This window comes from Convolutriloba macropyga, chromosome 7 (assembly GCF_964194025.1).
Source record: "Convolutriloba macropyga chromosome 7, txConMacr16.3, whole genome shotgun sequence".
NCBI lineage: Eukaryota > Metazoa > Xenacoelomorpha > Acoela > Convolutidae > Convolutriloba > Convolutriloba macropyga.
In genome coordinates this window covers 47,251,470-47,268,795 of record NC_134474.1, presented here as the reverse complement: position 1 = coordinate 47,268,795, position 17,326 = coordinate 47,251,470, and the positions used below count along the sequence as shown (strand labels likewise).

General features: G+C 35.3%; 1 protein-coding gene across 2 annotated transcripts in view; it reads right to left on the bottom strand.

Moving 5' to 3' along the window:
• Positions 1 to 17,326, bottom strand: part of LOC142342923 (triple functional domain protein-like) — a 286,672-nt gene that overhangs the window by 98,202 nt on the left and 171,144 nt on the right. The window contains exons 20-21 of one of the 2 annotated variants that reach the window (XM_075394600.1): positions 14,223 to 14,326; positions 7,321 to 7,371 (exon numbers count right to left, since the gene is read on the bottom strand). In XM_075394600.1, the coding sequence (XP_075250715.1) occupies positions 7,321 to 7,371; positions 14,223 to 14,326 (155 nt within the window). The remainder of the gene's footprint in view (positions 1 to 7,320; positions 7,372 to 14,222; positions 14,327 to 17,326) is intronic. The other variant, XM_075394601.1, reaches the window with a different exon arrangement.

Sequence of the window (17,326 nt, the reverse complement as noted above, 5' to 3'; positions counted from 1 at the left end):
ACAATGTGCAAATGTTCTCACCCAGCGAAATGACATCTCAACTTCTGACTGGACATGTCCCACAAAAATTTTTCGGAAACAGTTGAACTCTCTTTTGAAATTAAAGGCTATGAACTTTAAGTACTATCAGTATCCTGTAAATGGGTTTTGTTTTTTCAACTAATTAACAAAGTGCTTCCCGTATCGCGGGTACCGAGTCAATTTAATGTTAAAAATAATAATAATTAACACCTGAATCTCCAGCGGTCCTGAACATGTACAGAGACAGTTTAGTAATCCTCTGAGCTTGCTCTTCAGCGACTTACGCCCTCGCGCTTCTCCGTCCTATCGCGTATCTTTCGACGAAAAGTCAAACTACTCAATAAACATCTAGAAAAGGTCAAGCAAACATTTTGCATACAAAAAACTAGGATAACTGCTCGTAACTTTGTTCGAGAGCAATTAAAAATCTGAGCATATCAATTATCATAGATTTTGATTCTTTCGGCTTAAAAGCCCGCTCGGTCTGACCGCATTCACAAAACCATTTACAAATCGTCTACTTTAATATTTACAAATAATATGCAGCAATACATTGGGTGCTAATTAACGCCCGGATATTGAAAAATTTGACACCATCCGAAACTAATACCAACTACCTGAAAGACAGAAAATCATTCTAGAGGATCTGCATTCAACTTTGGCTACCAAATACTAGTCGAGGATAATGAAATGGGGGAGACTAAGATGTACTGCGACCAAAAATTGGCATGCTATACAATTAATTTTGAATAGATAATTAACGAATAGAGAAAAATCTGTTCAGCTTGCTTATGCAAAACAAAACAAAGAAATATTATTGCTAACATCTTTCGGGTTTATTTTAAATTCGTTTAAACTAATTACCTCAAGTTAAATGGGTTGCCGTTGTCATCGTCACTGCTTTCCAATTACCCACTTTCTGATAAAAAAGATCAATTATGAGTAACAGAATATACCTAAGCTCAAATTTTGAACACAAGATACACATTATCAGAACAATATAGCAGTTTAATTGAATATTTAATTTAAAAATGCTTAAATAGCTCCATAACTTAGGCCCCGAAGCTTCAGATTAGGATGAAAGAAAACAGGCGAAACAGATTTGTTTGAACAAATGAATAAATAAACTTGTTTGAAAAATCCAGCAGCTAAGCTCCTCTAAACTCAGCGACAATTTTGTGGTACATACTATGTGTGTGTGTGTGTGTGTTGAATAAGTTTTGTGGGGCAATCAGGATGTATAATTCTGTCTTTCTCTAGCCAGAATTGATTGCAAATTCAATTAGGCCTCTCATGAAAAATTCAGGCACCAACTGGGGGACAGAAGCAAGTTTGCAAAAGATTTTCAAGAGAAGGCCGCCACACACTCGTAGCAGCGCCACTTTTTACGTCAACTTAGAGGGAAACTCTATAATTTACTTTTCCATTGAGAAAAGTACTATCAGTATCCTGTAAATGGGTCCTGTTTTTTCAACTAATTAACAAAGTGCTTCCCGTAACGCGGGTACCGAGTCAATTTAATGTTAAAAATAATAATAATTAACACCTGAATCTCCAGCGGTCCTGAACATGCACAGAGACAGTTTAGTAATCCTCTGAGCTTTCTCTTCAGCGACCTATGCCCTCGCGCTTCTCCGTCCTATCGCGTATCTTTCGACGAAAAGTCAAAATACTCAATAAACATCTAGAAAAGGTCAAGCAAACATTTTGCATACAAAAAACTAGGATAACTGCTTGTAACTTCGTTCGAGAGCAATTAAAAATCTGAGCATATCAATTATCATAGATTTTGATTCTTTCGGCTTAAAAACCCGCTCGGTCTGACCGCATTCACAAAATCTTTTACAAATCGTCTACTTTAATATTTACAAATAATATGCAACAATACATTGGGTGCTAATTAACGCCCGGATATTAAAAAATTTGACACCATCCGAAACTAATACCAACTACCTGAAAGCCAGAAAATCATTCTAGAGGATCTGCATTCAACTTTGGCTACCAAATACTAGTCGAGGATAATGAAATGGGGGAGACTAAGATGTACTGCGACCAAAATTTGGTATGCTATACAATTAATTTTGAATAGATAATTAACGAATAGAGAAAAATCTGTTCAGCTTGCTTATGCAAAACAAAACAAAGAAATATTATTGCTAACATCTTTCGGGTTTATTTTAAATTCGTTTAAAATAATTACCTCAAGTTAAATGGGTTGCCGTTGTCATCGTCACTGCTTTCCAATTACCCACTTTCAGATAAAAAAGATCAATTATGAGTAACAGAATATACCTAAGCTCAAATTTTGAACACAAGATACACATTATCAGAACAATATAGCAGTTTAATTGAATATTGAATTTAAAAATGGTTAAATAGCTCCATAACTTAGGCCCCGAAGCTTCAGATTAGGATGAAAGAAAACAGGCGAAACAGATTTGTTTGAACAAATGAATAAATAAACTTGTTTGAAAAATCCAGCAGCTAAACTCCTCTAAACTCAGCGACAATTTTGTGGTACATACTTTGTGTGTGTGTGTGTTGAATAAGTTTTGTGGGGCAATCAGGATGTATAGTTCTGTCTTTCTCTAACCAGAATTGATTGCAAATTCAATTAGGCCTCTCATGAAAAATTCAGGCACCAACTGGGGGACAGAAGCAAGTTTGCAAAAGATTTTCAAGAGAAGGCCGCCACACACGCGTAGCAGCGCCACTTTTTACGTCAACTTAGAGGGAAACTCTATAATTTACTTTTCCATTGAGAAAATGGGGGAGAATAGAATACAACTCCTCGTCTCGTTTTTAATGCATATTTCGGAGAAATAAAAAGCCCGTACACGATTTCCCCTGAATCTAGTCCGCATAGCTTAGTTCCAACTTAATGCTCTTCTGAACAATAGAAGACATAATCTATTTAGACACAATTCGAACTGATGAACTAGATTAACAATTTCATTCATAAGCAACAAAAATGGCAACCTATCAAAACTACAAGTACGTCTGACCTCAAAACAGTCGCCTATTGAGTTGATTAATTAAATATTGATACTTAAAACTCATGCATGACACGTAGAAAACCTCGTCTCTTGAACACCATGCAGCAGCTGTGAACGCCATGCAATAAAACTTAATTGGAATATAAACGCCTAGAATTGGTCAAATTTTTCTTACTGAAGCCGAGTTCTGTGTAAACTAAAAAGCCTTTCGAGTAAAAAAAAATAGTTTAGGAGCTACAGATTCCTCTTACAGAGCCGGCGCTTATTAAGAACATAGCTGGCAGATTGCCAGAAAATAGCCGCAATAGATTCGTAGATCGGCAGTCTAAAAAAAGCAGTAAAAAAAAGACAGACCAAAAAAATTCGTCTTTTCATTGAGGGCTGATCTGTTATATTTTGATTAAAAATCTGTATAAGTTATTGCTGCCTCTATTAGCTGATCTCAAATAAGCTTCATTTAGAGTGACACACACCCATTTGACCTTATCTCTTTGAATTAAAGTAAATAAAAGTCAATTTCAAATTGAGGAAGTCATTTTTGAGAGTGAGGTAAGTCAAGTGTGACCAAAAATTTAATCACGCGCATAAACAAAAAAACTCGCTCCACTAAGAGCAAAAAATGACGTCACACATGCAATTCAGTTGAAATTGCATGAACGAATGAACATAAAGTGGCTGTGACGTCATATGGTCGTAACAAAAATCATGACGACGAAATAAAAAAAAACCAAGAGAAGGCCAATAATAGCCCCAGCTATCGCTGTGCGGCTATTAAAAAAGTATATCATAATTAAACATACCCGGCAGATTGCCGGAAAATAGCCGCGGTTGATTCCAATAAGCATGATTGGGATTGAACGAATAGATTATATTGAAAAAAAAAGATTTTTGTACAAAAATATTTTTTAAGTCCAATTTATTTTGATGGCATTTCGTAGTTGAACATACTTCTGTTTCTTAGAGAGAGGCTACAGGGGCTACTATCAACACCAATAAGCATTAGAAGTGGTAACTAATACCTATAGGAACGACGTTCAAATAGCGGGCATCTAAAATTGGGCTTTATGGGCTTATCCCGTTTCTATTTCTGACTTCAATTTTTTATACCGACTCTGTTCATTTTGAATTGCTTTGCTTAGCAACTGATGTTCAAATTCACTTTTACAAGAATGAGAGAAGAGAGAAACTAGCCACAATATAAGAAACAATTAATTTCGTTATTGTGATACAAATCGACAATAAGCGAGGACAGATAACGAGATCACTCGGATCTGCTATTTCAGTCTGCCACTAGGACATCCCCATGGACACTACACAATTCATTTAAGAAATTAGATGCTAAATGGACATTTCCAGGTATTCGCATTTTAGAACGGTCAAATAGAAAGGTAATAATCGATCATGGTAAAACATTCATTACGACTTTTAAATCATCTTTCAAAAAACAAAAAAACTTCGACGCGCCCACTCAAAAAACAACAGTGAAAAATTCCTCGACAAAACCTAGTAGCAACGCTTTCAACTATTCAGAGCAATTTGAATACTTTGTTGTTCATCGACAAGAATCTGCATTTGAAAAGTCTTCTCAAAATTTTTAAAACATACCCGGCAGATTGCCGGAAAATAGCCGCCGTTGATTCCAATAAGCATGATTGGGCTTGAAAGAATAGAAGATATTGAAAAAAAAAGATTTTTGTACAAAAAAATTTTTTAAGTCCGAATTATTTTGATGGCAATTCGTAGTTGAACATACTTCTGTTTCTTAGAGAGAGGCTACAGGGGCTACTATCAACAATAAGCATAAGAGATGGTAACGAAGACTTATAGGAACGACGTTCAAATAGTGGGCATCTAAAATTGGGCTATATGGGTTTACCCCGTTTCTACTTCTGTTTCTACTTCAATTTTTTATACTGACTCTGTTCATTTTGAATTGCTTTGCTGAGCAACTGATGTTCAAAATCACTTTTAGCAGAATGAGAGAAGAGAGAAACTAGCCTAGAAAAGTCAAAAAGATATCAAGCAAAATGTTGAAAAAGCGGCAAAATGAGGTAAAGCGAAACATTTTTTTCGACGAAATAAAAAAAAATTGGAGCGCTATAATAGCCGGCTGAGAAGATGAGGACGGCAATTAAAAATAGGAGCGCTATAAAAGCCGGCTGAGAAGATGAGGGCGGCTATTAAAAAGTCAATTCCAGAGTGAGGAAGTCATTTTTGAGAGTGAGGTAAATCACATGTGACCAAAAATTTAATCATGCGAATGAACAAAAGAACTCGCTCCAATAACAATGAAAATTGACGTCACACGCGCAATTCAGTTGAAATCGCATGAACGAATGAACAAAAAGCAGATTTGAAGTGGTTGTGACGTCATATGGTCGTAACAAAAATCTTGACGACGAAATAAAAAAAACAAAGAGAAGAACAATAATAGCCCCAAATATCGCGGTGCAGCTATTAATCAATTAAGGGGCTCCAAATAACGTCATTAGAGGTTCTTATTTACAACTACAGCGACTACACGAATTGAAAGTGAAGAAAACTTAAATAATTTGGGCACTTTTCATTGGACTTTTAGTAATGAACTACCGAAAATTGAGTTCAGCTGCTGACACTTGTATTTGACAAAAAAATCAAATCACGCAAAACGAAGCAGTTAAGGGCACAATAGTCAGTCGACAAGTCAGATTCGTCAAACAAAAATTTTGCATAAAAATACCAATATGTTTACAATAATTGGTTCCAACTTAAAGTGCACACTAATTTGATCTATTTTTGTATTTAGACAAACTCCTGGTACCTAATGAGAGGATACAGAGGCTAGTATCAGTACCAATAAGCATTAGAGATGGTAGCTAAAACTTATCAGAAAAAAGGGTAAGCAGAGTGTGCCTAAAATTGGGCTGAATGGGTTTATCCCGTTTCTTATTTTGATTCCGTGTTTTGATACTGATTCTGCTCAATTAAGTCTGCTCAAATTAGATTGGTTTACTGAGAAATTGCTTCTAAAAAAATTCCTTAGTAAATTTTAAAAAAATATATCAAACCCTCAAAATTTTTCATACAAAAGACACGCGGTTGTTTTCTTTTGCGAGAGCAACTAACAAGATGAGAATCTCTATATACATAAACTTCATTCCCATGAATTTTGCGTGTTTGAGTCTTTCTCATAAGGCTTTCATTCTACCCGGCAGATTGCCGAAAAAATAGCCAGAATTGACTCCATAACCCCGATGTTTATGATTCCCATTACACCGTGTTTCTTAATGAGGGGGCACAGCGGCTAGTATCAATACCAATAAGCATTCAAGATGTTAACTAAGACTTATGAGAACAAAGTTCACGTAGCAGGCATTTAAAATTGGGCTTTATGATTTTCTATTCTTGATTTCGTTTTTATGACTCTGTTCATTTTAGACTGATTCGCTGAGCAACTGGTTTTTAAAAGCCCTTTGAGCAGAATGAGCGAAGAATAAAACTATCCTAGAGAAGCCAAAAAGAATTCACACAAAATGTTGAACACCCAGTAAAGCGAAACAAATTTTATTCGACATAAATATAGCTTAATTGAAGGGACATTGTGAGAGCACGGCGGGGGGGGGGGGTACGTAGGGTTGGAGAGCACTGGGTTTGGGTTACGGGTGTAACGATGTGCAGGTGTGGGAATTGTGGGGGGGGGGGGGGCTGAAGTAAAGGCGAGGGCAGTGGGGGGGGGGGGGGTAACCTCTAAAAGCCAACCATTACACCATTATAATGAACAGTTCGTTGAATCGCATACTTAGAGACCAGTAGGCCAAAAGACTTGAAGAGAACTTAATGCACTCAGGGCGTCACCTGTTTTTCCCGTTTTGAGGACGAAAAGTCAAAAAGGTCCGACGGAAAAAATTGTATATGACCGCAGCCTTAATATAATTGCTAAAAACATCGTTTGAGAGCAATTAAAATTGCATTTAAAAACCAAAAAGCAACAATTAAAGAGCAAAAATTTTTATGGTAACAAAGATGAGATGAAGATAGCTAATGGACGTTTAAAAAATTGCAGGTAAACTTCAGAATAGCGCATTTCACGAATTAAATAGCGAACTGAACAGCGTTTTGATTCATCAAATTACCCAAACTTTTATTTCTCGAAGCTGGCTAGACGAATTTTATGTTGAATTGAGTTAGATTCAAACAGGACATACAACGTGAAAGAAAAACATGACAACTTTCAAAACAACGTAAGAGGTCTTGAAATGAGAACACACTACTGGTAAAGAATAAAGACATGACACTCTTCTAAACCTGCCTATATATCACTTACTGAGTTAGACATAGAAGATTGATTGGTGAGGTCATGCAAACTCATCTCCGCCTGAAACAACGGTAGGCCAATTAACCCACAGCAATGCTTTCAGTCCATTTAGTCCATCTATACAGCAAATGAATTATTCCGCAATATCGCAACAATTTTTACTCATTTTCCGCCAAAGTACTCAACGTTTGTGGTTATTCAATCTGTTATCAATGCATGCGAGCTCTTCCATTGAGCATGAAATTTTCATCACAGGAATCGGAGAAGCAAAATGAAAGCATTATCGAAATATTGACTGGTTAATATTCAATGCATTAAATATATATCAAACTCAGAGGCAATATATTGGCCCCTTGAATGCAATCGTTAATACACTATGAATAGCAGTTAATAAAAAATCATCCTTTCCAGATCAGTCAGGTAACTGGCGACGCCAGAAAAGGGCCAATGGAACCAATGGAAAAAATTTCGATTTTCGGTATTTATCTTCTCAAAAAGTGCCAAACACTGCTCCAATTAGATATGGCTAAAAATTGTTCTGTATTGCGCTTATTTGTTCAAACACAAATTAACTTAATATAACCATGACAAATCATTGTAGATATGGGGGTCAAACTCTAAGTACAGCCCTTAATTTGTTTCTTCCTAAGTTTCGGTGAATCGTATACTTCGAGACTATTAAGGCATACGGGCCTAAAGAGAACTACTCAGCAAGTAAGGCCTTCCAAGCTTTATCTGTTTATACCGTTTTTGACGAAGTCAGTCGCAAAAAACCATCAGACGAAAAGTTGGTAGCACGAAAAATCGCATAAATTGGCAGCACGAGAAATCGCAGCAGGACTAATATAATTGCTACAAACTTCGCTTGAGAGCAATTAAACATAGCCGGCAGATTGCCAAAAAATAGCCGCGATAGACGCTTGTGGCGTTAGATGAATTGAAACAACTATAGAAAAAAATAGACAGATCGACCACCAGTCCTTTACTAGACCACTAAACTTTTTGAGTTAGCTTCGGACTGTCATTTTTATGAGACACAAGCTCTATAAGGAGAAAGCCCTAATAGGGATTTTCAAAATTAGGATATTTTCCGTTTGTGCCCCCTCAGTTTAGTGGGCGCATATTATTTGCACCCCCCAGATGCACGTGCAATATTTTGGGGGGGGGGCATAAACGGAAAAGAGCCCAAAATTATTAGTCGAAATCAAAAACTCAAGACTCTAATATTCAAGAAATAGGGCATATAATTGGCACTACTTAGATGCACACTATTAACCTTTAATAAGTAAATGTTCATAAAACTTAAAGTTTCATAAGTGAGCTAAGAAGTCATTTTTTTAAGTGAGGTAAGTCATTGAAAAAGTCAATTCCAAGAAGTCACGGTAAGACGAAACAAAAATCTGTTAGACGAAGTAGAAAACATAGCAGGACAAGTCCTGACGTACAATTCAAAGAATTTTCATTGACTAAACAAAAAACTTTACCTAGAAAGGACTATGAATGGATTGGGGAAAAAATCCGATCCAAAAAATCGAAAAAACAGAAAAAATCAAAGCGAAATTGCCGCATGTGAACAAAAAAACCAATAGCGAGAAAGCGAATTTTTGTTCAAACACCGTTTTCTCACTCTACTTTAAATTTAGAGCGAAAAAACTTCACGCCACAAAACCACTCGCTTTTTCGCTCCATTTCCTGTTTCAGCGTGACCAAAATCACTACTCCAATTTCCAATTTGACTTCAAAAATCATGAAAATGTGTGAACAGATATTTAAAAAAAAGACAGCACCCCAATACAATTCAAATTCTTTGAATTGTAAAAAACTTTGGAGCGCTATAATAGCCGCCTAGAATTGAGGACGCGGCTATTAATAACAAATTTTGATAAGACAAGATTGCTTTTGTCAATTTTTGTCTGTTCTCTTCGTCAGCAGCTAGCCACGGTTTAGTGACTTCAGGCGCTACCTCTTTATCCCAGTTCTAAAGGCGAAAGTCACATGGGTGAAACGAAAAATCGGCCAAGCGAAAAATTGCATAAAAGAGACAAACAGGATTAATATGATCGATACAAATTGCTTTTGAGAGCAATTAACAATAATTTCTCAAAAATGCCTGTTAGATCATTTATGATAAAAACATTAATAAGGATCAGAGATGATGACATTACGCACCATAACAGCAGCTGAAGTGCGGAATCAACACACACAGAGAGAGAGAGAGAGAGAGAGATAAAACGTGAAAGAGAAAAAGAAGGAAAGGAACCCTAACCAACAGAGAGAAAGAGAGACAGCAATATCTTCCATGATTGGATTCGATTGTATGATAAAAACTTTTCACTGAAATTTATTGTTAATGAGGATCAGAGATGATGAGGATCAGCTGATATGCGGCATAAACAGAGAGAGAGAGAGAGAGAGAGAGAGAGAGAGAGAGAGAGAGAGAGAGAAAGAGAGACAGTGTGAGAGAGAGAGAGAGAGAGAGAGAGAAAGAGAGACAGTGAGAGAGAGAGAGATAAAACGTGAAGAAGAAACAGATAACCGACATAGAGAACATGAGAGATAGAAATATTTTCCATGATGGGATTCAACTCTGCAAATTCTAGTTTTCTAGCCTTGTTAATCAATAAATAATGGAAAAAAAACTGAACAAGGCAAAATTTAAAAAAAAAACGTATTCAACTTCGCAAAGAAAAAAGTTAAAAACCATTTTTGTCTCGAAAGTTCTGTCAAGTAACCCATCTCAGATATTTGAAAAGTTTCGTCGGCCAGTAATGGTCGTTAAACTCAAAAGGACAAAAAATATTGAAAAACTGCAAACTTCAACAAAATCTTGCTAAAATTCACGAATTTAATATCTTTGGAACCATTTCCTTGTCTCAAGAGACTATCCGCAATCCCTGTTTCAAGCCTGAAATAGTTTCACAGGCTCATAAAGATCGATACACTTGGAACATACAAATTTTCCAAAAATTTCAAAAGTTTAAATTTATCCAAAAATTACTAAAACTTGATTCCAAAAAAAACGTTTATAACCATCTCATTAACTCTAGAAACTATTTTAAAACCTTGGACGAGGTCCCAGGGCCTCCAGTGCCTGAAGAAAATCAAAAACATGAAAAAATGAACAAATATTTTAAAAAATTGCTTAAATTCGTGATATTAAAATCTTGAACATTCAATTACATCTTTAAAAAATCCAGTAACATATTATCAAACCCTAGATGAAGTTCTGTGGCCCTTGAGGCTAGAGAAACCTATGAAAAGAAAAAATTCAAAAAATAAAAAAAATGCTAGTTTTATAAAAAAAAATTGCTAAAAATTGTGATATTAAAAAGTTGAAAATTAATCCATGACCAACAAAAAATTTCCAGTAACTTAATAACAAACACTAACGGAGGTTTTCTGACCCTTGAGGTTCAAAAAAAACTGAATAACGAATATAAATGTCAAAAAATTGAAAAATAAATTGGAAAAAAATTGTCAAAAATATGCTAAAATTCGTGATGTTAAAATCTTGCAATACATTCCTTTTAATCTAGAAAATATAAAATAAATTATACACCGGGGCAGGTGGGGGGAAAACTGGGATGAGGGCAACAGCACAGTGGGGGGGGAATAGTGGGGAATAGTGGGGGGGCGACAGTGGGGGTAACTTCAACCTCTAAGAACGGCCCTTCACACCATAAGTATAAGTATAAGTCTCCAAAACAGTTTGTGCTGAAACAGAGCTGAAAGGCTCTAAGAGCACTTAATGTCCACTGGGCGCTAACTGTTTATCCCGTTTTTGAGGACGAAAAGTCAAAAGCGTCAGACGAAAAATCGGTCAAGCGAAAAATTGCATAAAAAAAGACCGACAGGACTAATATAATTGCTACAAATTTCATTTCAGAGCAATTAAACAATACTCTATTCATTTCGAGAAATACTGTCCCATCAAACTATCATGTTGTTTTTCTACCAATGCAATCAACAGAACGAACCTAACGCACGAATTTCACAACACAATTTATTGTAAAAAATGATAATTGAGGAGAGCAAAAAATAAAAAATGGACAAATGAACAAAAATCAACAACATATAACTAATTCACATCAAATAAAAATATCATTAACTTAACAGCAATTAACTGCCACAACAAAGAAATTCAGAATAGATATTTAGAAACAACGCAAAAACAGCTGAAAAGTCTCTAAAATGGCAAAAGTGCATCCGAAAATCTAATAGTTGCCGATAATGGTCACAAAAATTCAAGCACACATTAACCTCAAACATTTCGTGAGAACAACCATTCATGCCAAACGAGCTGAGGTTCTAAGAAATTGCTTAGAAGAAGCCGCACGTGAACAGAAAAAATCCGATCTCAAAACAATGAAAAAAAACAACCCTTAATTCTCTCTCTCTCTCTCTCTCTCTCTCTCTCTCTCTCTCTCTCTCTCTCTGCATTTTAATGTAGTGTTCAGCAGAACAAACTAAACACTAGTTTTTACGTGCACAAAATGTAAAAGATAAGAAACGAGGAATAAACCTTGCACTCCATCCAAACCACTTTCCTAAATAGCAACTGAAAATCTTCCAAATTCTATTACAAACATACCCGGCAGATTGCCGGAAAATAGCCGCCGTTGATTACCATAACCAAGATAGGGATTGAGAGAAGAAAACAAAATAGTGAAAAAAAGATTTTTGTACAAACAATTTTAAAGTGCGAACTATTTTGATATAATTTTGGAGGTGAACATACTCCTGTTTAGTAATGAGACTACACAGGGGCTAGTATCAACATCAATAAGCATAAGAGACGGTAACTAAGAACAAAGTTTGAGTAATGGCATCTAAAACCGGGCTTTATGGGTTTATCTTGTTTCTATTTCTGATTTTGTTGTTTGATGCAGTCTAATTTGGACTCTGTTCTTTATTTAAGGTAAGTTTTAATTATAAACTACATCATGTGAGAAAGATTAGAATGATAGAAGAGTGAAACTAGTCGAGATCAGTCGAAAAGATTTCACGCAAAATGTTGAAAAAGCTGTAAACTAAGGTAAAGCGAAAAATTTTTTGTTTGACGGAGTAAAAAAAACATAGGACAAGTCCTGACGTACAATTCAAACAATTTTCATTGGCTAAACAAAAAACTAGACCTATAACGGGCTATGAGTGAATTGGGAAAACCATTTCCAAAAAAAATTAGATCAAAAAAATTAAGAAAACAAAAAAACCAATAGCTAGCAAAGGAAATTTGCTTCAAACAAAACACAAGACCTAGAATGAACTATGAATGGATTGGGATGAACATTTTCAAATATCCGATTCCAAAAAAATCGGAAAAAAAACAGTAAACATCAAAGTGAAATATCCGCATGTGAACAAAAGACGAGTTTTTGTTCCCTTCTTACTCAACTTTACTCTACCCTTCTTACTCTACTGTAAAATGGAGCAAAAAATTTCACTCTGCAAAACCACTCGCTTTTTTCGCTCCACTTACTCTTTCGCCGTGACCAAACTCACTACTCCAATGTGATTTCAAAAATCACGAAAATGTGTGAAAAGATCTTAAAAAAAGACAGCGCCCCAATACAATTCAAATTCTTTGAATTGTAACAATAGGAGCGCTATAATAGCCGGCTGTGAAGCTGAGGTTGCTAATAATAAGAGTCAAAATAGGTGTGTAAAAAAGGAACAATTCGTTGCCATCAATTTTTTACATAGCCTATTTAAATTCTGGTACTGTGAAAAACTTCAATTTTCTATATTTTTCCAACTGTTTTCGATTAAATTCGACGTCACGAAAATCAATTGCTCAAGTTTGCCTGCAGATTACAAAGTCCATTCCGTGTTAGTTTTGGCTCAATTTTCATCTTAAGTTTATTTGATTAGAGAGAACCATAGATCATTGCAAAAAAAACTCAATGGTAAACATTTATTGTGAAAGTAAAATCGTTTAATCAAAGTTTACATAAGAAGACCAACAAGACTACATTAATTACTTTCAACTTTCCTCGAAAGCAATTAAAGAGCGTAATAGAGTCACTTAGTGATCTCTTCGCCGTTTGATCAAAACGCCCAAACAAAGATTCTGCCCAGAATTTTTTTGTCGAATACCATTAAATTCAATCAAGTACATAAACATTATAACAGAATAGTTCGAAGAACAGTTAAGCATTCATTTAATTATGTTAAATTCTCAAACTCCAGACAAAAGACATGCAAGGCCGTGCAAACAGACAAGACCATGCAAATATCAAATTTACGGCGACATTGACGAAGTCGACCGATGATAAGAATTGCCTAAAGTCTCGAATTACTTTACATGAGGATAAAAGCTGTCATGAAAGCCTTCTTCCACCAGATCAAGCCAAATCAACAAATGAAAGGAGCAACGATTAACAAAATCATCTAGTTATTCTCACTTTTGAAAAGAATTATTAGGTTTCGTGAACTAGATTAAGTTTAAACTCTTTCAGCATATTTGAGACGGTATATTATACATTGCATCATTGTTACCTTGGTGGAAATTCAAAGAAGCCATCCTAACAACAGGATAGACGAAAAGAAAAAGGCCAACGTTAAAGCTAATGGCTAGCTTTTATCGATAGTGGATAACTCGTGTCATGTCATCCTGTCTGAGGGAAGTCTTAATTCGTTTTAAATACCTTACCACACCGAAGAAAAGTTCTTAATCTCAACCTTAATTTATTATTATTAAATGTTTTTAACGAATAATTTACATTTAATAAGCGAACTCTGTGCTGTTTTATTGAAAAAGTCCATTTTTCAACTTCATTTGTCAATATTTTTGTAGTTATACATAGGAGTTGACTTAGTTCACAGACTACCCTTTTAGGTGAGTGTTTTCTTTCAATTGCCGCTTCAATTTATAAACAGCAATAATCCGGCAGATAAAGTGAGCGACTGACCTTTCTGTTGGAGTAGTGTTGGCTGTACATAGCTTGTATCTGAGGACTGTTGGCCAGCTTGGCAGTCAGAGGAGACCTCTTGTGACCTCCGCCGACACCGGAGCCTGAAACAATAGCAATCACATTTTCTGATAACATGAAAGTATAAATCTTCGGTACAGTCTTTCAGCTGTTTTAAGTAAACTGTCAAATGAAGAGTGGGCTGAAAATGCTTGCTAAGGTGTAACGCAATACCAAAACCAATTTCCATAAAAAATTTGATCGAAGTATAGCAAATTTTGATAATTTAGATAATTTCTATGGAGAATTCCGTTTCATTCTAGGTAGTTCAGTAATATATTGTGCATTTTACTATATTGTCTACTTCCATAGCAGCCAGATTGCCGGAAAATAACCAACATTTACGCGCTTGATGCACATCGGGCTTGAAACAGGAAAAAAAGAGATAAATTGACCGAATTTTTTTCCGTTTTTTTTTCAAAATCAAAAAGTGTTCGAATTTGGCATGAAGTTTCAGTTGGATTCTAAAACTATACTTAATTCAGCTGCTAAAATGAAAGCTAATAAGCTTAATACCAATGGTCAGCTAGCAAACACTAATGAACTTTGATAACCTAATTCTCAATGACTTAATGACCGGGCTCTTTCGGTTTATCCCGTCCCTTTTGACTTGGACAGTATTCACCAAATTGCATAATTGAATGCGTCAAAGAGATGAAATTCCGTTCAGTTGAAACAGTGAGTGAAGTCAGAAGTCAAAGGTGAAAATCGTGACTTATGTAAAACGAAAAACGTGATCAAAAGTTGAAGCGAATTTTAGAAACATAGCAGGACAAGTCCTGACGTATAACTGAAAGAGTTTTCATTGACTAAATAAAAAATTGCCCCAGAACGGACTATGAGTGAATTGGGAAAACCATCTCCAAAAAATCATATCAACAAAAGTTAAAAAAACAAAATCAATGTCAAAATGCCGCATGTGAACAAAAAACCATTAGCGAGAAACAGAAATTTGGTTCAAACAAAAATCTAGGCCTGGATTGAACTATGAATGGATTGGGAAAACCATTTAATAAAAATTACGATCCAAAAAAATTAAAAAAGTAAAAATCAAAGTGAAACTGCCGCATGTGAACAAAAAACGAGAAGGCGAATTTCTGTCCATACACCGTTTTCTCGCCCAACTTTAAAATTAGAGCGAAAAAAAATTATGTCACAAAACCACTCGCATTTTCGCTCAACTTCCTGTTTCGGTGTGTCCAAAATCACTACGCCAATTTGACTTCAAAAATCAAGAATATGTGTGAAGAGATCTTTAAAAAAGACAGCGCACCAAAACAATTCAAATTCTTTGAATTGTAAAAAACCAAGAGAAGGCCAATAATAGCCCCAGCTATCGCTGTGCGGCCATTAAAACCAATACTCCTTCGAGTCGTAAAAAACCAAGAGCACCGCAATATAGCTCCGTTCAGCTCACAACTTCGCAGCTATAAAACACCCTACTACTCACGTATTGTTAATTTTCTCGGGAGCACATAAATAAGAGCTGTTGAGAGGCTGAGGGCGGCTATTAAAAAAATTGCAACAATATTTTAAGCTCTGAATTTTGAATTATTTAGCGAAAACCTTAAATTTAAGGAACAGAAATTTTTATGCAAGCTGGTACTGCCATTTTGGAATTTCTACACAAATTGTAAAGATTCATTGTTTGATTGAATGAGAGTGATGCAAAATAGCTTCTACTATCTTTCGGATTCACTAAATTGTATTTTGGATAGAGTAAATAGTGTTGTGAATAATCAACACCAAGTCACACCCAATTCTTTGTAAAAATGCAAATTTAACCATATTGTCGGCTTTTTGCTCTTTTCGAGGTCGAGTGCGTTGGGACACGGGTGGAAAGTGTATATTGTGATGCGCTGTTGGTGAAGGGGTGGAGTGGGGAGAGGTGAGCCAAACAGGCTGAACATCCGAAAATTAGTATAAAAAGGATTAGCAAAAAAACAGCAGCAAATAGCCGCATTAGCTTTGTAGATTTCAAGTATCAAAAAGATAGTAAGAAAAACAAACAACAAATTTGTTCGCTTCATTGAATGCTGAGATGTTATATTTCGACTGGGAATTTGTATAGCTTAATGGTGCTTCTATCAGCTGCTCTCAAACAATCTTCACACACTTACTTGAATTTCCTGACCTTCTTTCCTTGAATTAAAGTAAAGTGAAGTCTATTTGAAGGAAAAGTCGTTTTTGAGAAGGAGATTTGACTAAAAAGAATTGACTAAAAACTATGTGCTCTAAAAATTATTTGACTAAAACTGAACTGAAGAGTACTAAAGAGAACACTTAACATTTTGTTTTGGCGTCACAGTATATACGAATTACGACAAAAATAAGATATACTTCTCTCTTGTTGCAGATAGCAGACAAAATGAATTCAAACTCTTGCAATAATTAAATAATCTTGAGAATTCATGGAACAGAACCATGCTGGAGAGATAAAAACAACAAAATTCGCAAAAAAAAACAAATACCAGTCAAAAGTTATGCAAGTAATTCCAACAGAAGTGCTACATTATATATGAAATCAATTGCAAAGCAACTTAAAATAGTGCCAAACAAATAAATCTAAAAACGATTCGAAAATTTATTTTTCCCATACTTTTTTGTTTTAAAATCAATAAAAATAACAATATTTTGTGAAAATAATGACTAGAATGAGAACACATAATCACTGGGGATGATAAGACAATGCAACAATCCTGTGAGAATCAATGACAAAAAAAGAAAAAGGCAAAAACTAGCGAATTCCGAATATATCTTTGAAAGTAATTGGCGTCAAAGTAGAGAACCACATAACTAGATACCAACAACCTTAACCACGGCACATCATAAAACTCTAAAAATCATGAAAACCATTTTAGCAGTTCTAATCGCGGAGGAAGTGACAATTTCGAAATCAATCGGTATCTCAATCAATTAAAACCGAATGTAAAGCTGAAAGTTGGAGCCAGAAAGTGATCAAAATTACGCCGCACTAGAAGGCCAATTGGGAATACTATTTTTCATATTAAGCGATAAACCCGCAAGAAATAGAAAAAAACATG